Raw genomic sequence first — 23550 nt, 5'->3', positions numbered from 1 at the left:
TGGTGGGTCTGGGGTTCGAGTCCTGCCTGGGGTGCCTTGCGACAGACTGGCATCCCATCCTGGGAGTCTCCCCTTGCGCCCTGTGTTGCTGGGTTAGGCGCCGGCTCGCCGCAACCCAGCTTGGGACAAGCGGTTCCAGCGTGTGTGTTTCCATGTCTGCAACCTTGCAATCCAATAAATTTGTGGCCCCTTTCCAAGGCAACCCCCAGGAATGTTAGAGTGACAATTAAAATCATATTTCATCTGTGGATGAATGACTTAGTCATATTATATATTACACTTGAGGATTTCAAAATGGCTATTCTGATTTGTTTTAGAGGAAGCGAAATGTCATTTTGCACGAAAAGGTACAATCTGACATTTGTGTAAGGTCTGCAAACTAACATAGAATGAATTCTGGCATAAATTACCATGTATGGTTTTAGGTAAAAAAAAAAAAAAAAAAAATTCATTTTACAGATGATAAACTGTCATAGCCCATCTTCTGCCCAGTACTTTGGAATCGTTTGGATCATTTTGTTTGAAGAGAAAGCTACAGAGCTGTACGTTGCGCTTAATCCCTCATTACTGCGGCGGCAGAAGGCACTTGACATACACTTTTTTACCATGTCTAATTGGTCAGGAATTACAAGCCTAAGATCTACCAGACAAAGTACTGTGGTTATTTATGCAAGCAGGAAAGCTTGCTCAGAAGCATTATATATATATATATTTATTTATTTATTTATTTAATGCATGTTTTTCTATAATTCTGAATATTAAAGGGCCCTGTGAGCATAATGATTTTGGACAAATTCCACATCAGACAGCAACAGTCATTAAACCTCTAGGTAAGGTTTACCACTTCAGTAAAAATATTCCCTCCTCATTAATCCATGAAATCATTCTATTCACATACTGACTTCGTTTAAAGCACAGCCATTAATTCCACACAGCTCAAATGCATGGCTGAAGTGCATTATATTCACACGTTTCTCCAGTGTGTCTGGCTTATAATAGCAAATTTATGCCACTTTGCAAAACCTTTAACTTTAAAAGAAGTGTGTACTAAGTTATCAATTAATTGGAGGCATATGTCATACTTGCGAATCGTCATGCCGGAACAAAGGTGAGTGGGACCCAAACGCGGGTTCTGTTTAATGAGCAACAAATCCAAAGCACGAGACAAAATCAGTAGTCTGGGACAGGCGGGGGACAGGCGACGTGCGTTTGAGGTTTTGAGGACAGACGAGGAACGTAGTCGACGAAACAAAACGAGGTCAGAAGCCAGGAGAGCAGAACGTAGAACGGGTGGGAATCGCTGGAGAGACCGAGGACGCGGTTGCTCGCGAGAGGTTCCGCAATCGGGCGTGGATTCTCGGTCCTTTTAACCCCTGGCACCTTGATGAGGGGCAGGTGCGGGCTGGGTGCGTGTGACACAAATGACTACACCCAACCTACTCTCATCCTGCATTAAACCTGCTGTCATGTCTGCAGACCTCCTCACAGCTTTGTGGGTATGCACAAAAGAAGAATGCAAAGTCTCAGAAACAGTATCTGGAGTGAGAAATAGAATGGCCCTGGGACTACATTTCAGGAGTTTGCTCTCTGCGCACAGTTTTGATCCTCTTCTCAAGAATTCACACACACACACGTTGACTGAAGCCGCTTGATCCCAAATGGGCTCGCAGGAAACCGGAGTCTAACCTGGCAGCACAGGGCTGGAGGGGGAGGGGACACACCCAGGGCGGGACGCCAGTCCATCGCAAGGCACCCCAAGCATGACTCGAACCCCAGACCCGCCAGCGAACGGGACCCAGCCAAAGCCACTGCGAAAATATAGCGAAGCAGGAACACCTGAGTCCGTGTCCTCTTGTCCCACAAACCGGTACAGCTGTCATACACTTAAAAATAAATACATTCAGTATATTACAAAGCATTCCATTATTACTTTTACCATGTATTGCTTTTTAATGAGTTAAAAGTTTCACATTGTCGCTGCCTGTGTTCAGAAACATTTTTTATGTGTGAAAACAGCTTCGTCCATTAGCACCTGGTACAAACAGAATAAGGTCATAAACAGCTGATGACAGGAATATGTTTAGAGTCCTCTGCTCATCTTTCCATTAAATTCAACAAAGACTCCCATCCCATCGTGGAACTATAACCGTCTCTATTGCTTTTAGTTAAATGAAGGCTTTTCTCCCTCAGGTGTCAAAATTTGTTCAAAGACCACACTGAAAAATGTGAAGAGCGTATGGACAATGGAAAGAAAAGGCATTGCTGCTTTGTATGTGTAGCATAAAAAAAAGAGAATTAAGCAAGTTCAAAGTTATACCTGCCTCCCTCAGACCACAATGGTAATTCTTTCCTAAAGATTTGCTCAAGTCAATTCTCATTATAAGAAAAAAAAACTTAATGCCATTCATTTAACTGGGAAAAATAAATCATTGAGACATAAAAATGATTCTTGACTTATTTTTTTTTTTTTTTTTAAAAGATTGACTAAATTGACCAAACCCAGTGGCACTCCCCCCATTTTTATAATGTTCTATAATATTTTCTTTTAATTTTCTCTTTTTTTTTTTAAAATTTTTTTTTATTGTGTTGCCCTAGAGAAACACAGGAGCACAGCAGGTGCTTTGCAGTCCTGGGACTGATTGTTCAAATGGAGCTCAGTCTTTGCAGAGTGTGCATGTTCTTCCTGTGTTTTCGCCCTGTGCTCTGGTTTCTTCCCACAGTCAACACCTTCAAATACATGCATATGATACTCAACATCAAGATTTGTGTATTAATTCAACCTTTAATGCAAAAAAGAGAAATTAAAAGACACAAATGAAAACAATGCAAATGAATCTACTCTCACCAGTGAAGTGAACATGGTGTCTCACAGTGGCTGGGGTGTGTGATTCAACGTGGGTTCAAATCCAGCTCAATGGGGAATTTGTATGTTCTCCCTTTATTCGACCGAGTTTCCTCCCACAGTCCAAAAACATACTGTTGTCAGCCATCAAACTGGGGGTATTAAGTGAAACTCTTTGTAAAGTCTGTACGTTTGTCAAGGTTGTAAAGTTTGTAAAAAGTGGGTGCGGTGGCACAGCGGGTTTGACCGGGTCCTATTCTCCAGTGGGTCTGGGGTTTGAGTCCTGCTTGGGGTGCCTTGTGATGGACTGGAGTCCCCTCCTGGGTGTGTCCCCGCCCTCTCCAGCCTTGTGCCCCGAGTTTCCAGGTTAGGCTCCGGCTCACCCCGACCCCGTATAGGACAAGCGGTTCAACTGATGTGTGTGTGTGTAAAGTCAAACTCCCGTCACTGAATAGAGTGTATCGCAGGGTATGACTATTTTTGTTTGTTATCCCATGTCTCCCTAGGCATGTGACAGGTAGAGATCCCTGATTGCCTTACCAAACACCCCCCCCCCATATCACATTTACTGGTAGCAGAGATGGGACAAACAGGCGATGGAGTACAGATTTTGATGGCATCACGCTTAAGCCACCACCAGACGCAAACTAAATCTTAAACTAAAACCAAATCTTATTCCCAAAGCAGCAGGTATCTGGGTCTCCACAGCAAATTGACATGAGACAGCACACTCGACATGGGCAGAGTCAGACATTCAGGAGACGTAGAGCCTAGTAGGGTTGAACTACCTTCTCACTGGCCCCACAGGCACCGACTTCAATAGGGTGGGATCCTGTCCAGTAGACGTGTCATACATTATGTCCCTTTACATGCAGCGGAGCCTCATCTGTACTCTGCAGCCGCCGTGGGCGACGCAAGCAGTATTTGCAATCAGTGGAATCGCTTCCAGGTTACTCCATGCAGGAAATGAGCTGCTGCTTTAGCAAATTACTCTGGATAATGGAGCAATTTATTAGGATGAAGAACACTGAATGTGACCTGATTTGCTCCCTCTGCCTGTGTCAGGAGGCGTGTGGATGAACAGGTTGAGCCATTTCACCTGGTTTTTTTTTTTTTTTTTTAATGCCCTCCTTCCAGCACTTGATGAAGCCTTGCAGTCCACAGCAAATCAGAAGCCAACAAAAAAAATCTTAGAGGAATGTACAGCAACTTTAATTCAATCAGTTAAGATTGGTCTAGGAAAAACCAGATGCACCCAAACTAAGGCTGCCAATGGAGATCATTTCACCAACAACAGATTTCACACACCTGTTCCAGAAAACAGGACATCAGTCATTGTTTTCATAAGCTAAACAGTAACTTTAAAATTGAAAAAAAGAGGGCGATAAATACTGGCAAAAATGTTTCTTGAGCTCTAGCCCATGGTTTGTACAAGTAGGACACGCTTCTTTGCAGATGCAACAAATAGTCTCAGACTAAGTGCTGAGGGTTTGCATGGAGGAAGGAAATAGGACACAAAACTGTAACAGGAGGCTGGCCAATGCTGCCCCTCCACCATCAATCACCCCACTCTGCAAAGGCTGAAAACAATTTTAATCGCTTTCCAATGGAGGTGGCACCTTTCCTCTTGCCCTCCATTTCTCACGGCCACTCCGGTCCTGAACACAACAGAACTTGTTCTTCGGGTAAGAGCTCCGTCCGCATTCGTCCACTGCTTCCGTACGCTCACCACAGGCTGCAAGCTGCACATGGGGGCCACCCTGTTTTAGATGCAGAGCAGCAGCTGCCTTGGGCTGTGGATGTAATTGCCCCATTCTGCAGTAATCTTCAGGAGCCTGGTGCTGAAGGAAGCAATCTACTTGTGATGGAAAGAAGACAGAGCAGAGAGTAAGAGGATCCATCTGCATATAAACCCTGCAGGGTAAACCGCCTTTTCAGACCCTGTCTTTGATGGATAGCGCTGCTTTGATGCAAAACAAATTTCAGAGAAATCTGACTAATAAAGTCAAATTGTATTGCATTGTGTTGTAGTCCCAGACGCCGCTTGAAACCCCGATGCACCTGCAGGACCAATGAGCTGTCATGAATTTCAGAGAACCTCTTTCACTTATGCAGAGGAGTGTTTGCGCTAATCGTGTTCTTCCACAGCTTCATCTGAGGTATCTGTCCACTCACCGGGGATGACCACCGACGCTCCCTCAGTTTTCTCCAGGATTTTTACTCTACTCCCTCGTTGGGATTTGAGCGGTCCCAGTGGGAGGACTGGTAGCAACTTTGGAGTTTTTCCTGCACACTGAAGACATACTATAAGGTTCTGGCTGAAAGATTTCCCCACAAAATACAGCCAAAGAGTAAGAACACTGACATGCACCCTACAAAGTGTAACGGTCATCAGTGGCATTTGTAAACCACAAACAATGCCTTTTCCTCACCATTTATTACCGGTATTAGTTCCTCACTAGACGGTCCATCTTATCAGAAAGACTATTCAGGCATTCTGCAAGGCATCTGATACATACCGATTTTAGACCTTAGTGTTTAAACTCATTGTTGTCCAGGCATCCCTACGACTCCTGCCGCTTCTAAGCTATGGGAATGTCATTATGCAGCTGCTTGACCATATTTGTCTGCTGTGGATGAAACTTCTCAATCAGTACAGACAGCTCAATTCCACTGTTTTTTTAATACAGGAGACCAGAAATATCCACTTATATTAATCTATGCAGAACACACACAGTCTAAAACCACTAGTCCCAATCAAGGTCGTGGCAAACTGGAGCCTAACCTGGCAACACAGAGCACAAGATTGGAGGAGGAGGGGACACACCCAAGACAGGACACCAGTCCACCACAAGGCACCCCAAGCAGGACTTGAACCTCAGACTCACCACAGAGGAGGACCCAGCCAAACCCGCTGCACCACTCTGCCACTGCAACTCCCTATACAAAACAGTAGTTGAAAAAGCATTTCTAATGAGTTTCACAGTGAGAACAATGTCTGTATACGTTGCCAGCTGCATCGGATCCAAGTGTCTGTATGAGGGGTAAATCCTGCCTCATAGGCTCAGACTCTCAGACAGAAGCGGAAGCTTAGACATTGAGCTAAAAGGAACCTGGGTCACTAAATGTCTCAAAATCAATAATCACTACACAAACACTTAAAAAAAAAATACTGTGCATTTGCTAGAACTATTCAAAAATCAAGACAAAAAAGTCTCACTAACAGAAAGGGTATTCACAGTGAATAGAATGGAGCATGCGCAAATGTATTAATTGTGAAAGGAGATTTGTACACAGATACATTCTACCTGAAAGCCTCCTTCAGCATGAATGGAACATTCAGAGAGCAAGAAAACATACAAATAATGTCACTTCACTCTTATGGCATCATATCATGGGGAAGAAGTAGACAGAAGACACCATGAATCAAGAAAAAGGATTACACAAGGGGCATCATACATACAGAAGCAGGATTATACACAGAAACTGTTCAAAATTTCATTAAAAGGATCTGCATCATGATACCCAAAGTGAACTACCTCTCTCCCTCACAACAGCTATATCCCTTTCGACATTTCAGAAGGGTCTCAAAACGCATCTCTCCCGATCTCCTAACCACTCTATAATCTTGCATCTCATCATCTTTCGTGATCACCTTTGTATTTCCTATCAATTGCTCTTCGTGTAAAGTGCAACTCTTGCATGGGTGGTATTGGACAACCGGACAGTGCTCTGGCAGTCATGGCTACGTCTAAAACTCTTCATTTGTTGTAAAATGTTCTGCCGTTTACTCTGAGTTGTACGGCATTTTGAGCGAAAACCACAAATAAGTAAATGAAAATGTACAACTATGTCCGTTATCCTGCTTTTACTGTGTTCTCTATTAAAATTCACTAATCTGCCCTTAGACAAATATTTTTGGAGTGTCTGTAAATATCAGCAAATGAAAGAGCACACCACATGACTGATGAGCACAAGGTCCCCACCTACACATATGGGGTGTTTACTGCAATTTGCTTTAGTAGGAGTGAAAAAGGTGGCTGAAGCCATTTTGTAAGCCAGCTATAGAGATGATGAAGAGACAGAAGGAATTTATTAGCTTCTGCATCCACCAACAAAGCTGGGGAGAATCCTTTCATCCAGTTTAAACTCCTGTGCTTTTGGGGGGGGGGGACAAAAAAACAGTAATGTGGTGAAACCTCAGTCTCAATGAAAACCTTTTTTTGGTGGTCTTTAGTTATGACTGAAATCAATCATTTACTTTGCTGTTTCTATGTGTTTATGATGGTTGTGTAATAGATACATAGACATAAATGTCACATTGTAACCCAAGAGCAAGAGGATAATTGGGGAGTCTAACAACCAGTGGAAAAAATAATCTCTGGTAGCACTGCTTGGAAGAGTGCAACTGGACCAGTCTACTGCTGAAGGCATTCCTCTGTTTAGTCAGGGTGGCATACAAAGGGTCCAGGTCATTCTCCAGTGATGAATAGAAGTGTCTTCTACCACTATAGTGCCAACTACCCCTACAAAAAAATCTCTTTAGTTAGATGAGCAAATACACAAACACATAGCCAACAATGTCTTTAGAACATGGAAGCACACACGCATACTCAAACGTGCATCACCAAGCTGTCCAGCAGCAATCATTATGCCACCTGCCGCACTACTTACACAGAATAATATCATTATTATACATATTTGGAATAAGATAGACTGATCAGTTTATAAAAATTGATTTTTTGTCTTATACTTCCATTTACAGGTATATACAGTATACAAATTATTTGATTAAATTGCTACAATAATATGAATTGGGACCATTTCTCAAGTAATCTAGCAACCTGAAACGCCAACTGATGTCAACCATAACTGCAGCAAAGAGACATCTATCTTTTCTATCTCAACAACCATCTATTTCTTGCTATGACAATGTTAGCCATTCCTTGCCTCTGTTGAAAATGCAAAATAACAATGGAAACCATTCAATGCATTTACAAATTTAGCATTCCTATGAGAGTAACTCTGGTATAACTAATGTATAATAAAAATATACTGAAATTGTTTGTTTAGTGGGGGGCTGTGGTGGTGCACTGGTGCAACGGGTATGCCCGGGGTCTGCTCTGTGGTGGGTCTGGGGTTCGAGTCCTGCTTGGGGTGCCTTGTAATGGACTAGCATCCTGTCCTGGGTGTGTCCCCTCCAGCCTTGTGCCCTGTGTTGCTGGGTTTGGCTCTGGTTTGTTGCAATGCCACTTGGAACAAGTGGGTGTGTATAAAACAAGCAATAAGGCAAATAAAAGACCCAGATACTAACAACAAAACTGAAGAGCCTTCCTTGAATTCTAAGCATAATCATAGGTTTGTATACCTAAGGGCAAATACTGACTATTAAATTGTTATTTCCACCCAAAAATATGCAGATTTAGCTGATTCCTCAAGCCAATGGAATGGCAATCATTTGAACACAGAACAGTTGTTTTTGTTCAACTTGTCAGCCCCTAATTGAAATGGAAATAAATTTTTGCAGCTTGTAGTTATGGGCTGCATGACCCCAACATACCTTCACTGGTACTGCATAACTGCTTACTTCAACTGTTCAAGAGCACAAAGCCTCATTGGTCAAAGTCACTGATTATTCAACACCGCAGATGTAAGAAAACCTCATCACTTTTCTGCTGCAATGGTCACATTCTAACATATCCATTTAATTAGCAAATGCTTTTCTTCAAAGCAGCTCATAATGATCAACCCATTCAAAGAGTTGGATAATTTTCGGTGGAGCAATTAAGGGTGGGTCTGGGGTTCAAGTCCCGCTTGGGGTGCCTTGCGACGGACTGGCGTTCCGTCCTGGGTGTGTCCCTTCCCCCTCCAGCCTTACGCCGAGTTGCCAGGTTAGGCTCCGGTTCCCCGCGACCCCGTATGGAACAAGCGGTTCAGAAAATGTGTGTGTGAGAACTAAGGGTAAGTACCTTCCTTAAAAGTAACACAGATACAGGTGAGATATGAACCAAAACCCTTCAAGTGCAAGCAGACACCTGCAACCACTACACCGCTTGCTGCTTCCACAGAACAAAGCTCTTTATTTAAATGTTCAAATGCATGAGCACATAGCAAAAATTACTTAGGACATGGAAGCACACACACATGCACACACAAATATATACACCACCAAGCTGTCAAGCAGGAGACTTGGATTGCCAAGAGAGTGACAGATTACATAACTCAGCTGGACACACTGGTGTAAGATGAAATATGGCTTTGTATTTTCAATTTGTGGCTACACCAAGTAAGATCACAGGCATGACAATACATTGAATTTCGATGCATGACTAAACAGATGCTCCGTTTAGCTGAGCTTCTATAATGCTGATCTGCCCTGACCTTGGTTGAATCACTGTAATCCATGTAAAAATACACAGAAATTCTAAGCAATGTAAGCAACATACTCCTTAAAAAGCTGAGAGGTCCTTAAAGACAATGAAGAAGCCTGATGGTAGAGTACTGGGTCCATGCAGTAAAATATCTGTGGCCATTGCCTGCAGACTGATGGATGAACGATAGATGCTTTGAAAGGTGGACAGGAGACAGGAGATTACTTAGGCCTAAGAAATGGACTCCCAGTATGCCTCATTCTTGACTGGTGCAGGGTGAAGGTGGAGATATTCGTCATTACGTCTTCCATTTGTCACACATGTCATTTTAGACGTGGCAGCGGCTGAAATAGTAGTTAGTGTTACACTGAGCAATGATGTTGGGATGTCAGACCCCCTTCCTCCCAAGTACCTTGAAAGATCCATAGTGCTACCAGCATGATCAGTAACAAACACAAACTTTCAAAACATTAGCACCTGGAAGCCATCCGCCAATCTAGTAGAAAAATAAAATCAACACACCTTAGGTGTAATTCATCTTAACTGAAGGAAATGTGTTACAGATAGAAAATGGGTTTGAAATTATCCAACATTATCCTTTTGGTGTGATGGGCTGAATTCAGGGCGATATACAGTCTCTGTCACTCTCTCTCTCTGAGAGAGCACTCGGCTATAAAAGACACTTCTCAACCTCTTCCCAGTTGTGGAATCTCACTCAATAAAACCGTCCCCGCTGAGATGTCAAACCTACCTCGCTTTGCTCTTCCAAGTCCGTCCCCTCATCATTCCCCAGTCCCGTTCCACATCTCTTTGATAACGAGCGTCCACCTTGTCCCTCGACCACGATTTCGGATCCTCACCTGTGTTTGGTTTGCCAATCGACCGACTGACCATTTGCCCGTCCCCAACCACGAGAACATGTCCAGTGCATTGATTCTGAACAAACGATCCTGCACTTGGGTCCAGCCTCCTGTGTTCTCTGTTCATCATGACAGTAGTAACATTTATCATCGCTTTCTATGTCTCTCTCTATTATAAATACTGTAGCTACATTTATTATTATTCTTATCATTACATCACTACATTGTATTATAATTATTATTATAACTGTACTGTCATATTAAAGATGTTTTAGCGTATCCAGAAATGTTTCTTTATTTTTATGTCTCAACAGCGCATTGGTGACATGATCTCTAATATGTCATAGACCCATACACCTGTCCCTCACCTAACAGGGTCCCATACAAGGAAAAATTGATAGAAGGGCTTGGAAAAATGTATGTCCTTCTTTACATGCAACAAGCTTATAAATTAGATTTTCATTTTTTTCTGTTATGCAGTCATTCTGTTTTCAGCTATGTACAGTACATACAGTATATAGATACGGGCAGTCCCTGGATTACGAACGAGTTCCTATCCTCAGTCTGTCTTTAAGTCGGATTTTGACGTAAGTTGGAGCAGTTCAGTATGGTGGGTATCTCACATCAGTTTTTGAAATGTTTGTCTTAGTGTATCGTATATTGTATACCTTTCTATATAGCATTGAGACAAAGCACACTTGGTACAAATACGGCAACGTGACCATCCGGATAGTCAAGACGCCAGAGGGACAATAATGTGATCTTAAGCTGGGGGGGAGGAGAGAGGTTCACACGGGGAATGCGCTGCATTATGGGAATCCAATTCTGTCCTTAGAGATGGCTGGGTTTCTACAGAGCTGGCACTGAAAAGCACACCCACGGAGCCTGTCACAATCTGGTCTCGTCTTGTAAGATGTCATCTAGATCCACACAGCACAATGGCAGCCCGATTCCCCGTTTTTTAAATGACAGCTTCGCTGATCGGCTCTTCGCTAAATATCTCCCAGTTATCATTTTGAAATCTGAAATGATAATCCCTAAATAAACGGAGCTGGGACACATTTTCTTAGAGGTACGCAGCGAAACCGCAACATCAGAACTTCTGATGTGATCACGGGAGGCCTGAGGCTAATCGTATCTCTGAGCGTTACATCCATACCTTTGGAGATGAGTCACCATTACCATTTCTGTTAGCAGCATAATGAAGGACCTGGAACACTAGCACGGTTAAACCGGAAAAGCAGGCTGCTTTTACTGTAGAGGAAACTCAACCCTTTCTCTAAGGGTAGGTGCTGTGGAGTCCAGCTTGACTCATGGTGATGTCTCTGCTGGTTTTCATGGTAAAGAAGGGTACAGAAGCAGTTTACCATTCCCTTCTTTTTCATAAGTGTTTGGAAAGGGAATATGGGGAGAACATGCACACTGTGCCTCCCTGAGCCAGATTCCAAACTATGCCCAGATGCACAACTCCGGGACAGCGAAACAGCAGTGTTACCTGCTCTGCCACCAAGACTTTTTACCTGACATCCAGAACCCTACAGACAAACAGTCTACATTTTCAACTGTTGACAACACTACCAAGGAGTGATTCTACCTCTGGTAAATACTAAGGCAGCTGTAGGAATTACAAATAGAGTACACACACACACACACACACACACACACACACACACACACACACACACACACACACAGTCTGAAACTGCTTGTTTCAAGCAGGGTTGGGGCAAACCAGAGCCTAACCTGGCAACACGGGGCATACGGCTGGAGAGGGAAGGGACACACCCAGGAGGGGATGCCAGTCCATCACAAGGCACCCCAAGCAGGACTCAAACCCCAGATCCCCCAGCGAGCAGGTACAGGCTAAACCCGCTGCGCCACCACACCCCCGCACCCCCACAAATAGAGCACAAGATTTTTAAACAGATGCTGACAAACTGAAATACAAGAGAAACTTTGCCAGACATCTAAACATGTAGTTTTAAGTCTCCCAGTCTTAATAAGTACAATCACACAATTTCTCGGGACAAGGGAAATTACTAGGCAAGAAAAAAAGACTCACTTCTGCAGTCAGGAACTGATTATAGTTTTACATGAGTGGTGGCGAGAGACCAGCGGAAAGCTTTAACAGCTTCACCGCATCAGCGCCTTGTGCTGAATATGAAACGCGGATCGATCCCATGAACATCGGTACCGGAATTGGAAACGGTCTGGAGAAATCCACCAACACCATATAGCGGCGGCATCCACCGAAGAGCCCCCGCCGAGCAACGGTACTCAACATCAACCTCCGGGGCCAGCTGAGACCTGCTGTCTCATGGCTACCAGCAGGGAAGTTCCCCACCCAGACTTAGAGTAATGAGTCCACCGAAAATGAGACAGCAGACACTCCTACCTTCCCCCCCCCATGAGAAGTGCTGCATCAAGACATTCTTGGCGGAAGAAAGAGGAGGAAAGGGAGCGGACACACACACACACACACACACACACACACACACACACGTTCATTTGAATTCAGACATGTAGGTGTGAAGCTGTCACACATTAGCACTGGCGGCACATGAAACATACATCAAAAGCCTCGTTCTGCTAGCAGACGAAACACACCAGGAAGCAGCAAGGACCATCCTACCTCCCAGTAAAGGACAGGGGGTGAAATTTTGAAGGGGGCCATCTGGTGTGCCAAATTTCCTAACTTATTAACACTAGGATTGTCCAGGGGGCCACCAGCATCCCTAGTGAACATTAAGGGCCCTGCTTCTAATGAGCTTCACCTCAGCCGTACCACCAGATGGAAGAAAATGGTGGCAACGAACAAAGCCAAAACGCTGAGCTTTTCGCATCTGTGGGACGAAGGTGAAAGACAGCTTTCTTAATAAAACTCTCAGCTAAAAATGATACAGACTAATCACAGCCAAACCAACAAGGATTAAAAATCCTGCATTAATGTAAACTTTTACTAATTAACAGTTAATCCTTGCCTGCAAGCCAAGAGAACTACACCATGCTGTAGTGCAAGTCTTTCACTGGTGCCACAGCGGACACACACACACACACACACACACACACAGTCTGAAACCGCTTGTCCCAAGCAGGGTCTCAGCAAGCCAGAGCCTAACCGGGCAACACAGGGCAAAAGGCCAAAGGGGGAGGGGACACACCTAGGACGGGACACCAGTCCATCACAAGGTACCCCAAGCGGGACTTGAACCCCAGACCCAACAGAGAGCAGGACCTGGCCAAGCCCACTATACCATCGCACCACCCCCACAGTAGAGGCCATGCTGGTGTATAAAGAGCATACCCTTAAATCAAACCAAAACATTCCCACATCTCCATACCCCAATACCCATGCACCTCTCAAGCCTTCCTGATCCTCTAAACTTAAGGCTGCTGTTTTACATTGTACATTACACACACATTTTCTGAACCACTTGTCCCATACGGGGTCGCAGGGAGCCAGAGCCAAACCCGGCAACTCAGGGCGTAAGGCTGGAGGGGGAGGGAACACCCAGGATAGGACACCAGTTCATCACAAGGCACCCCAAGCGGGACTTGAACCCCAGACCCACCGGAGAGCAGGACCCGGTCCAACCCACTGCGCCCCCCCCTTGTACATTACAATTAAAATGATTTTCCATCTGAAGCAGAAGCATCTAGAGAAAGACTGCAGGCTATGCATGTTTTTTGGGAGAAAATGAGGGTGGAGGTTAGAACCCTTCCATCAGCCCAGGTTGCCTAGTCAGCAGGTTCCTTGAAGCCCCCTGGACAGGGAATGGTGGCCTTTACTACTTCGTATTTAGCAAACACCTTTAGACAAGGTGACTAACCTTGTTAGACACACTACAAAAAGTAACTTACAAGTATCTACCAACAGACCCAACAGAGCAATGTAACGAACACACTGGTGGTCACACACCAACGGCAATTTTGAGTCACCACTGAAACTGATATTTGGACCCCAGGCTAAAAGAGGACGAGCATTCAAATTCCAGCCATGTTCGAACCCACAGCCCATGACCTGTGAAAGCTCATGCTATACGGAGAGCTGAGATTCCAGCTGGTGCTTTTATTCCTCTTGCACCAGCGACACTTTTTTTGTATGCATGTGAGGGACATTTTGGACTATTCTTTGTCCAGCCTTTGCCCTCAGACCTGTTCATCAAGGGAGACCCTAAAAGGAGCAAAGCCCCAGACAACAAAGCTCCAAGGTTCACTGAAACCTCTCCACTCTTACTAATGGAAATCAGAAAGCACAGCTGCAAGTAGAACAGATGGTAAAATGCCATCTAGAGAACCATTTTGACTAATTAAAGCAAATAAAAACTTGTGGCTGCGCTTTCATACGCGCCACCGACCCTGCCTATCGTCGGTGTTATCATTTTGAGCTTAAGCCTCAACCCTAACCGGTGCCTCTGCAGATGGATACATTCGAGGCTCAGTGGTGATGCCTGCCAGGCTGCTGCATGAGCAGCTTGTAGATCTGTGCTGCAAGTTGGCTGCTGAAGGGCAGAATCAGCTCTCCTCCTGCACACCGATGAGCAGACCGAGCACCACGCCGTTCCTTGCTTCTGAAAAAAAGTCACGGGGCAAAAATGAGCGCAGAGCCAGAAAAGTCAATGGCCTTTCACAGGGAACCATTTCAACTTTGCCCCCTTCTTCGCTGAACTTCTGCAGGACCCTAGGATGGGCTATGGCATTTCATTGACCAACCAGTGGCTCCTTGTACACCTAACATCTACTCTTTTTAAAATGAACATCGCGACGGCAAAGGACTCAGCACTCGTATACAGTGCTGCTTGACAGTACGCGAAGCCCTTTTGTCCCTTAGTTTTACCACAAAATGGTTATTTAATGAGAAGCAGTCTTTGTCATTGGACATAAAAGGTGTGTAATGACCAATTCCATATGTTGCTTTAGAGGAAATTGTGTGTGGTAGAAACACGGAAAAAGTGCAGGTGCAAAAATAAGGGAACCCCAAGATGTACTTGCTTAAACCAAGTATGTAAACAGAATCAAGTGAGTAAATCATAATCATTTATTCATTTTATAAGTTTAAAATTTAAGAATGAGATTTTGTGAGTTTATTGTAATATTTTGTACAAGAACACCCATCCCTATAGGGTTCCCAGACCTTCAAGCTGCACTGCAAATCGTACACAGAAAAAAATCTCATGAAAATATATTCCCTTTTTAATACCAACAAGTTTATTATTCACTACACTGAAATTTTTGTCCATTGCACAATCATTTTATTCCCACAATCAACATTTTATTCTGTACAAAAACTTGTATCAAATTTTTGTAACAGATGCTTTGAAATAAGAATGCACTTGATGTTTTGAAGCAAAAATGTAATTATCTATTTACTTAACAACAACAACAATAATAATAATAATAATAATAATAATAATAATAATAATAATAATAATAATAATAATAATAATAATAATAATTCCCACAAATTTCCAAGCAGGTCACCCCACAGCTGCTAGTCAGGAACAGAAATCCTCATAATAAATGCATCACAGTTCTTTCAGCGCTACCCTGTGTAAAACTCAATGTAAGCCCTGGCAGTGCTGGGGATAATGATGACATCTGGCACAATTCTTATTTGTAACTCCATCAGGAACACCTAAAGAGAGCCTCTAGGAAAGCATAAGCGGTGACAATTTCAGCTCCAGCACAAGCCTAGCTGCTACGTGTCCAGTTAAGACATGGATTTTCGTGATCCACAGCACTCCGTGCAGCCAGCTCAGCGCGGAAAGGACAACGCTGACTGGTAACCGGCTCAAGCGGAGAACCAGGTGCCCAAACGCACGACACACGCTGCTTCATCAAGCACTGCAACCGACTTAGTGACTCGGGTACGTGCTTCTCCTCACCTGCAGTTACTAGAGGTAAGATGAAATTATGCGAGCGTTGCTCTCAGGTTCCTTTTTTAAGAGCTGGCTGCTTTGACATCATCATTGCTTATGAGTTATTTGGTCTGCGTTGACCATCACTTCAGCGTTGTCACTGGACGGCTTCACTCACAACGCTTTATTGCCAGCATATAGCATACTGGTACCGGCTGTGGTTTGGCGCCAAGCGTGAAGCACACGCGCACTGTCTGAAACCGCTTGTCCCAAGTGGGGTCGCGGTGAGCCGGAGCCTAACCCGGCAACACAGGGAATAAGGCCGGAGGGGGAGGGGACACACCCAGGATGGGACGCCAGTCCGTCGCAAGGCACCCCAAGCGGGACTCGAACCCCAGACCCATCAGAGAGCGAGACACGACTAAACCCACTGTGCCCCCCAGCGTGAAATACAGTATAACAAAATGTAGACGGTGAAGGACAAGACAGTAACAATATACAGCAGACAACAGGAACGAGAACATAACAATACACCACACACGGGACGTGAGCAGAAGTGGCTGGGTGTGTCTTTTCACACTAAACTCTGCCAACACCGAGATTCGAGACACCCCTTTGTAAGGGGAAAAATGGAAAAGGAGCAGAGACAGGAGTGTGTTTTTCTTTTGAGAGCCCCGGGGAAATAATTCCAGTGAATTCATGACTCAAACGCAGGGGTGAATATAATCAGTTAAATCACGCAGTTCATTACGCAGCGGTTTCCTCTGCAGACGCCGCTAGCCTGGGGTCCCTCCGAGCGGAACGGACGTGTGCCGTCTTTGCACCGTACGGAGGCGAGCCATGCCTTCGTGTCAGTGTGCGGCAAGCCGACTGGGGGCTGGGATTCAGCATTCCCTTCCGGATGCAAAAAACACCAGTCTGAATCCCACCCACTGCTTTTACACACTTGCGCAAGGTACTTACCCTAAATTACTTCAATAAAATTACCCAGGTGTACAAATGGGTGAATCACAGTAAGTTGCTCTGAGGGAAAGTTTCAGCTTAAAGAATAAATGTCATTGTACAAATATCAGGATGGGGGAAACTTCACGCTATCAGTGGGTAGATGCACTACTGCTCGTTCTTCCACCCGACCCCAGGGGCAGGAAAGGTGCCGAGTACTGCTATGGAAGACGGCACAACCCCATACAATCGAAGCAAACACTTCTGGAAAGAAAGGATGAGACTCCATCAGCATCACTGTCTCCTAGTCCTAGAGCAAGTCAGCAGCGGCTCCTTCCTCGTTGGTACGAGACTCTTCTGTCCATCTTCTACAGCCTTAGCCACACTCTATCATTATAAGTCTGGAGATCCAATAACAGTGTGGTTCTAAGTAACTGCGAGAGCAATGGTGACACAAATGACCAACAAAAAGACTGCAGCAGAGCTCCCACATCCGCTGTGATGGAGTGTATTCACTTTTTATCAGTTTATCGTTTTTTTTTTTTTTTTTTTTTAACAATCACAATTATATAATTATGATTTATTATTTAGCATTTATTCCTAATTTTTCTATATATTATCCACTATACGTTTTGTTGTTTCATCCTATCGTATTTGTCTCGCACGCATAGGCAGGAAACAGGAGGCAGCACCCGAGTGCAGGATCTTTTCATCAGTCCAAAGGGCAAGGCAAGAATCGTGGTCGAGGACAGGCGTGGGTCGAAGAATCGAGGAGAGATCGTCATTCTGAGGGATGATCCGATGTCGAAGAACAAAGAAGGTTGTGCACGAGGGCGGCAGGACTTGGGGGATGAGGAATCAGGGCGGGGGAGAAGAGGCAGGAACACGGGGAAAGGGATGAGCAAGGAGAAGCGGCAGGTTGCAAACGCAGAGGGGTCGGTTGTGTCGATGGAGATTCCGTAACTTAGGAACGGTGGTGTGGTGGTGTGTTGGGCTGGGGTGAGGTCGGGGCCGTGACAGTATTCATTTATGTCTTTTGTGTTCTTTTCATTGTTGAGCATATTATTGCGAACTGCATGATGTAGAAAGTTCTAGAATACAAACCGTGGCTGGTTCTTGTTTGAGGCTGGGGTTAGACAAGTAGGTTTCAGGCAAAGTACATACATGCCCAAGACACACAGCAGCATGAACACCAGCGCTTGTCTATGTCAGTGATGGATAACATCTGGTGAATTTCTGCAAAACAGTAGCAAACCATTTTAATTTTAGTGGGACCATTTTAGTGCCTCATCACAGAATCTCCAAAGAACCAAGAATTGTCTTTTAAAAAAAAAAATATCAACAAATCGTTAGAGAACAAGGTTATTCAGGCCTGTTGTGACCGCAATGTCCATATGAGTACAGGAACCACTGAGAAGCAGAAATTCCAGACACACATTCTTGGAGAAACGGGTACATGCAAATATGCTAGAGAGCGTAAAAAATAATCACCATTATGCTTCACATGTTCAGTGAATGTAAGGGGGAAGTCCTTACAGTCTGTAATACATTTAGTACAATCACATTGCAAAATATTGAATATTTATCCTCAGGATTATGACCCAGCTAAGGTTTTGCTTTCCATAAGACCCAGGAACACAAAGATTAGCGTGGCACATTAGGGACATGCAGAATGGAAGCTCACTGTTAATTCTGTCAGTAGATGAATCCCAACCAGTGAAGATGGCAGAAAAAAAAAAAAAAACCTTTCATTACATTCTGAATTTGTGCCGAGGTGACACAGTCCTAAATTTGGCTGGACTCTTCATAAGGACACGTGCTTTTGGGAGGGAAAAAAAATGTTGAGTCACTGGGCCAGACCTCAGGGACCACTTTTCAGGGACAGATTATATAGCTCCAGCCATGGGGCTTCACAAATACACACGCACCTAAACCAAGATACCAACCAACCAACATCTGCAACCACTTGTCCCAAGCGGGGTCACTTAATGCCATTCATTTAACTGGGAAAAATAAATCAGTCTGAGACATAAAAGTGATGCTTGACTTTTTTTTTTTTAATTGACAAAATCCAAATCAAAACTGTCCAGAATATCATAACTACACATTGGTGTTTTTTTTTTCTGTCCTCTTTCCAGGTCTTCATTACTCTTATTTTCACACACACACACACACACACACACACACACACACACACACACACACAATGTCCACAACCGCTTATCCCAAGCGGGGTCACGGCAAACCGGAGCCTACTGGGCTACACAGGGCGCCAAGGCCGAAGGGGGAGGGGACACACCCTGAACAGGATTCCAGTCCATCACAAGACACCACAATGAGGGCTCAAACCCCAGACCTGCCACACGGCAGGCACCAAGGAAACCTACTGCACTAAAGCCTAAACCAAGATTTCACTGTCATTTAGCCTTGGTGTACCGATACAGATTTATAACTGTCCAACACCAAAAAGCACCCTTTGGAAATTGGCAAATCAGAGGATGTGTCTAGCACATATTACACACATCTTGCGATCCACTTGGACACATCATCAGTGATGTAACCTGTAGTCACTGGGTGTTTTGCATCTTTCAGCATCAAACACCCCCTTTCGCTCAAAGCTTGAGCCAGACAAACACAGCAAAAGAATACAAAGAGCATCAGTGGAGCAGCCATGGGAGGGATGGGTCCCGTGTGGTAGGCTGTGGTACCTTATCGACCATCCCAGTCGGGGCTCTCGAGACGCCTGCAGAGCGGACAAGTGAATTCCCCGCAAGTAAAACAGACATCAATTTTTTCAGTGCGTGCAGGCACTTCTAAAGTCAGTCTCCCTTCAACTGGATATTTTAACATGGAACATGTAGTTCTGTTATTTATCTATAGAGATCAAAATAATACTCTCATACTTCACCTACATCTCAAACTTTATGAAATATGTAATGCTGAGAACGATCACCAAAGATCATTTCTCTGATGACAGAAAATCTGAGACACTGAGAACAGAGAATCAGAAAATGAATTGAAAAATCAGACACACAGCCCGAAGGATACATCAGCTGTCACGTTTCACAAATTAATGATCAAGACCATCGACAACTGTCAAGCCATCAAATAACAGAAGCCCACATAACACAACACTGGGGCAGGGCACTTTACTGTATCTGTTCAGGTGAAGTACCATGTTCTGTGGTACTACAGCAGGAGTGGGGTTTGAAGAGGGAAACCTCCGGTTACAGCCTTAACAACTAGGCCCCCTGCAGTACAAAGATAAAACTCGCAAAAGAAAGGACAAAAAGATACAAGATATCCCATCCAGTCTCTCGCCAAACACGTGGCCTTGGTCACCGTATACTACCCAGCACATGTGAAAACTGATCTCAACCTCTAACCCAACAACCTCAAGTCAGAGCCAGGGTAGGAAGGAGCTCATGTGCTCCTGGACACCCCTCCTGAAACCCCTGTAAGTCTGACCGAGAGCCCAAGGAAACAATGGCTACATGATAAGACCAGTCACCGTATGAAGTGACACCTGTCCCACATCCACTCCATCCAGGACAGAAGGTTGTCACGGCAACGTGAGATGCTGTAGCGCATCTTCATTGTCTGCACACACGTGAGCAGGTAGAGGTAAGGAGACGCGGACCGACCGCCTTACCTTCCACTGCCCGACCCGTGGCGAGGACACACAGAAACGCCAGCAGACCCACAGGCATGGCAGTGCTCTCTGTCCTCCGTCCTTCCGTCCGCCCGCCCGTAGTGTCCAGTCCCTCGTCCACGGCCTCTTCCACTCACATCGCCGCTCCCCTCCGCTGGAGTGTCTGCGAGCGGACGGGAGGACGGGAGGGCGATCGCGAGGGAGGGAGGGGAGGGGTCTCAGGGACTCCCCTCATACCCCTTTAACACTTCGCAACCAATCAGAGACAGAAAAACCCATCTGGGCAGCCAATCATGATCGAGCTCCGGCTCGCCCAGTATTGTCAGTCGGAACAAAACTTTTCCACTGGCGATGAAAGCGGCGCAGGAGACGGGAAACAGCGCCCTCGAGTGGCCGTGTGGTGACATCGCCTGACAGAGTTCGGCTGTTCTTACATTTGCTTTATCCTTGTTCAAGTTCGAGTGGGGTTTTATTGCTCTTCCTCTATATAGCATGTATACAGAGGAACAAGATGTCGTTTCTCCGGAACCATCATGGTGCAACACACAACAGTACGCATATTTTTTTTCTCAGAATGACGCTTTCCTCCCGAACAACTCCCAGTGAACGCTATGTATTATCAGCCCAGACCTTATTCATCCAAGGTGATTCACAGTGTAGTTAGACAAACTGGTTACAATGAATGAACCACTCCATTTTTAGCATTTCACACCAGCATTTATTTATTTAGCTCACTCTTTTCTCCAAAGGAACTTACAATATTGACATACTGACACCGATTTTCCCATTCACACACACACACACACACACACACACACACACACACACACACACACAGTGGCTGAAACCACTTATCCCTGGCAGGGTCACAGCAAACTGGAGCCTAACCCAGCAACACATAAGGTATAGGGCTGGAGGGGGAATGGACAGACCCAGGACGGGACGCCAGTCCATTGCAAGGCACCCCAAGCAGGACTCGAACCCTAGACCCACCAGACAGCAGGCCTCAGCCAAGCCTGCTGCACCACCGCACCTTCCCCACCATCCCCATTAATACAGCTGGATTTTTTTTTTTTAAACTGGAGCAATTCAGAATAAGGACATCTTATAGCTAATGTGAATAGTGCATTTCGCTGAAAAATCCACTGCGATTGAGCCATGCATGGCAAGGTTGACAGTTGGACACATTGCGAGCTGAGGGCCAGCCTTACAGCAGTCGAATGTGTTTGACCAAATGGACATTGTAGCCGATCTTGTCTGTTCTTTAAGTAGTGGACCTCAGAAGGCCGCAATAGTTCTGTCCTCATAAACACAGATGTGTTTAAAATCAGCCCTTAGTTTACATCTTAGTGATGATCTCTTAAGATAGTGTAATAGAGCACGCCTGGCCTTATTTAGGTTGTAAATACAAAGCAGGTGAATCCTCAGTTAACTGAGCCATTTTCAAGTTTTTGTTCTTAATATTATTCTGGAAAAGATATTTTAAAAGTTATATTTATTGATATATTAATAAAAATGAATCTCATTGACATATGTTTAGATATGATCTTGCAATCCAGCAAAACCAGAATTACATTTACATTTATTCATTTAGCAGATGCTTTTGTCCAAAGCAATGCACATCTCAGCAAAAGTACAATTTATGCAGTACATTAAGAGAAGGAGACATAGCTGCAGACATGAAAGTCTCAAGCAAACCTGGTTTGTTCCCTACCACTTGCTGCACCAAGGTTCATCGTTCGAGTAGGTGCAGAAAACACAGGATAGACAAATCCTCATACCCTCCTACCATTTTTTAAACAAAATAATATTAAGATATACAAGCAAGCAAATACAATGCCGGAGTAGTGGCTGATTAAAGGCTTTATCTGGTGATGCTCATGAAGTTAGGGTGCGTGAACATTTACACCGTTCATGAACTGGAGTCCGGAAGTGAGTCCGGAAAAGGTGAGTTTTCAGACCCTTCTTGAAAACAGACAGAGTTTCCGGAGTTCTGAGTGAGAGGGGAAGGTCATTCCACCACAAAGGACCCAGAACTGAGAACCTCCGAGCTTTACCTTCGTGCGCGGAAACCACCAAGCGAGCAGAAGTAGATGAACGAAGGGGCCTGGCTGGGGTGTAGCGGTTGATCAAGTCTTGTAAATAGCTGAGAGCAGTTCTATTGATGCATTTGTACACAGTAACCAGGGTTTTGAATTTGATACAGGCAGCTATAGGAAGCCAGTGCAGAGAAATGAGTAGAGAAGATACATGGGAGCGTTTTGGCAAATCAAACAACTCGTGCAGCAGCATTTTGTAGAAGCTGCAGAGGTTTGATGGCAGTAGCAGGAAGGCCACAGGCCAGCTCGAATTAATCAATGATGGTGTGTCAAGTCACTGCATGGACATTGTTTAGGTGTCTGTAGCTGCTGGATCACTGAGTACTCAAAAGGAAAAGGAAGAAATTGTGCTGATTATACCACAAATTAAGAATAAAATACTGAGTAGACTTAGGAAACACACAGTGAAATTTAAAATGCAAAAAACCAATAAAACAATACAAAATGAAAGCTCGCCTCCGTGAACCGCCACCTTACCGTGGTGGAGGGGTTTGAGTGCCTGAATGACTCCAGGAGCTATGTTGCCTGGGGCTATATGCCCCTGGCAGGGGTTCCCATGGCAAACAGGTCCTGGATGACAGATGAGACAAAGTGCGGTTAAAAAGCCCCTTATGAAGACAATAAAACCAAGGCTTTCGTTTACCCCGCCCGGTATGGGGTCACCGGGGCCCCACCCTGGAGCCAGACCTGGGGGGGGGGCTCGCATGCGAGCGCCTGGTGGCCAGGTTTATGCCCACGGGGCCTGGCCAGGCTCAGCCCGAAGCCATGACGTAGAGCTGCTCTTTGGTGGGCTCACCACCTGCCGGAGAGACCGTAAGGGGCCGGTGCATTGTGATTTGGGCGGTGGTTGGGGCTGAGTGCCTGGCCGACCCAAACCTGGGGCGCCAACTCTGGTTTTTGGGACTTGGAATGTCACCTCACTGAGG

The 23550-nt window shown here is 44.9% G+C and overlaps 1 protein-coding gene across 1 annotated transcript in view; it reads right to left on the bottom strand.

Moving 5' to 3' along the window:
- LOC108935254 (ephrin type-B receptor 1-B-like) overlaps positions 1-20657 on the bottom strand; it is a 74694-nt gene extending 54037 nt beyond the window's left edge. Inside the window, exon 1 of the mRNA XM_018753720.2 lies at positions 20526-20657. Within this exon, the coding sequence (XP_018609236.1) occupies positions 20526-20583 (58 nt within the window). The 5' untranslated portion in view covers positions 20584-20657. The remainder of the gene's footprint in view (positions 1-20525) is intronic.
- Positions 20658-23550: the final 2893 nt, after the last annotated feature.

The sequence above is a fragment of the Scleropages formosus genome, chromosome 3 (assembly GCF_900964775.1).
Source record: "Scleropages formosus chromosome 3, fSclFor1.1, whole genome shotgun sequence".
In the NCBI taxonomy this organism is placed as follows: Eukaryota; Metazoa; Chordata; class Actinopteri; order Osteoglossiformes; family Osteoglossidae; genus Scleropages; species Scleropages formosus.
The sequence above is the reverse complement of the archived record's forward strand: the minus strand, read 5'-3'. Positions and strand labels throughout refer to the sequence as shown.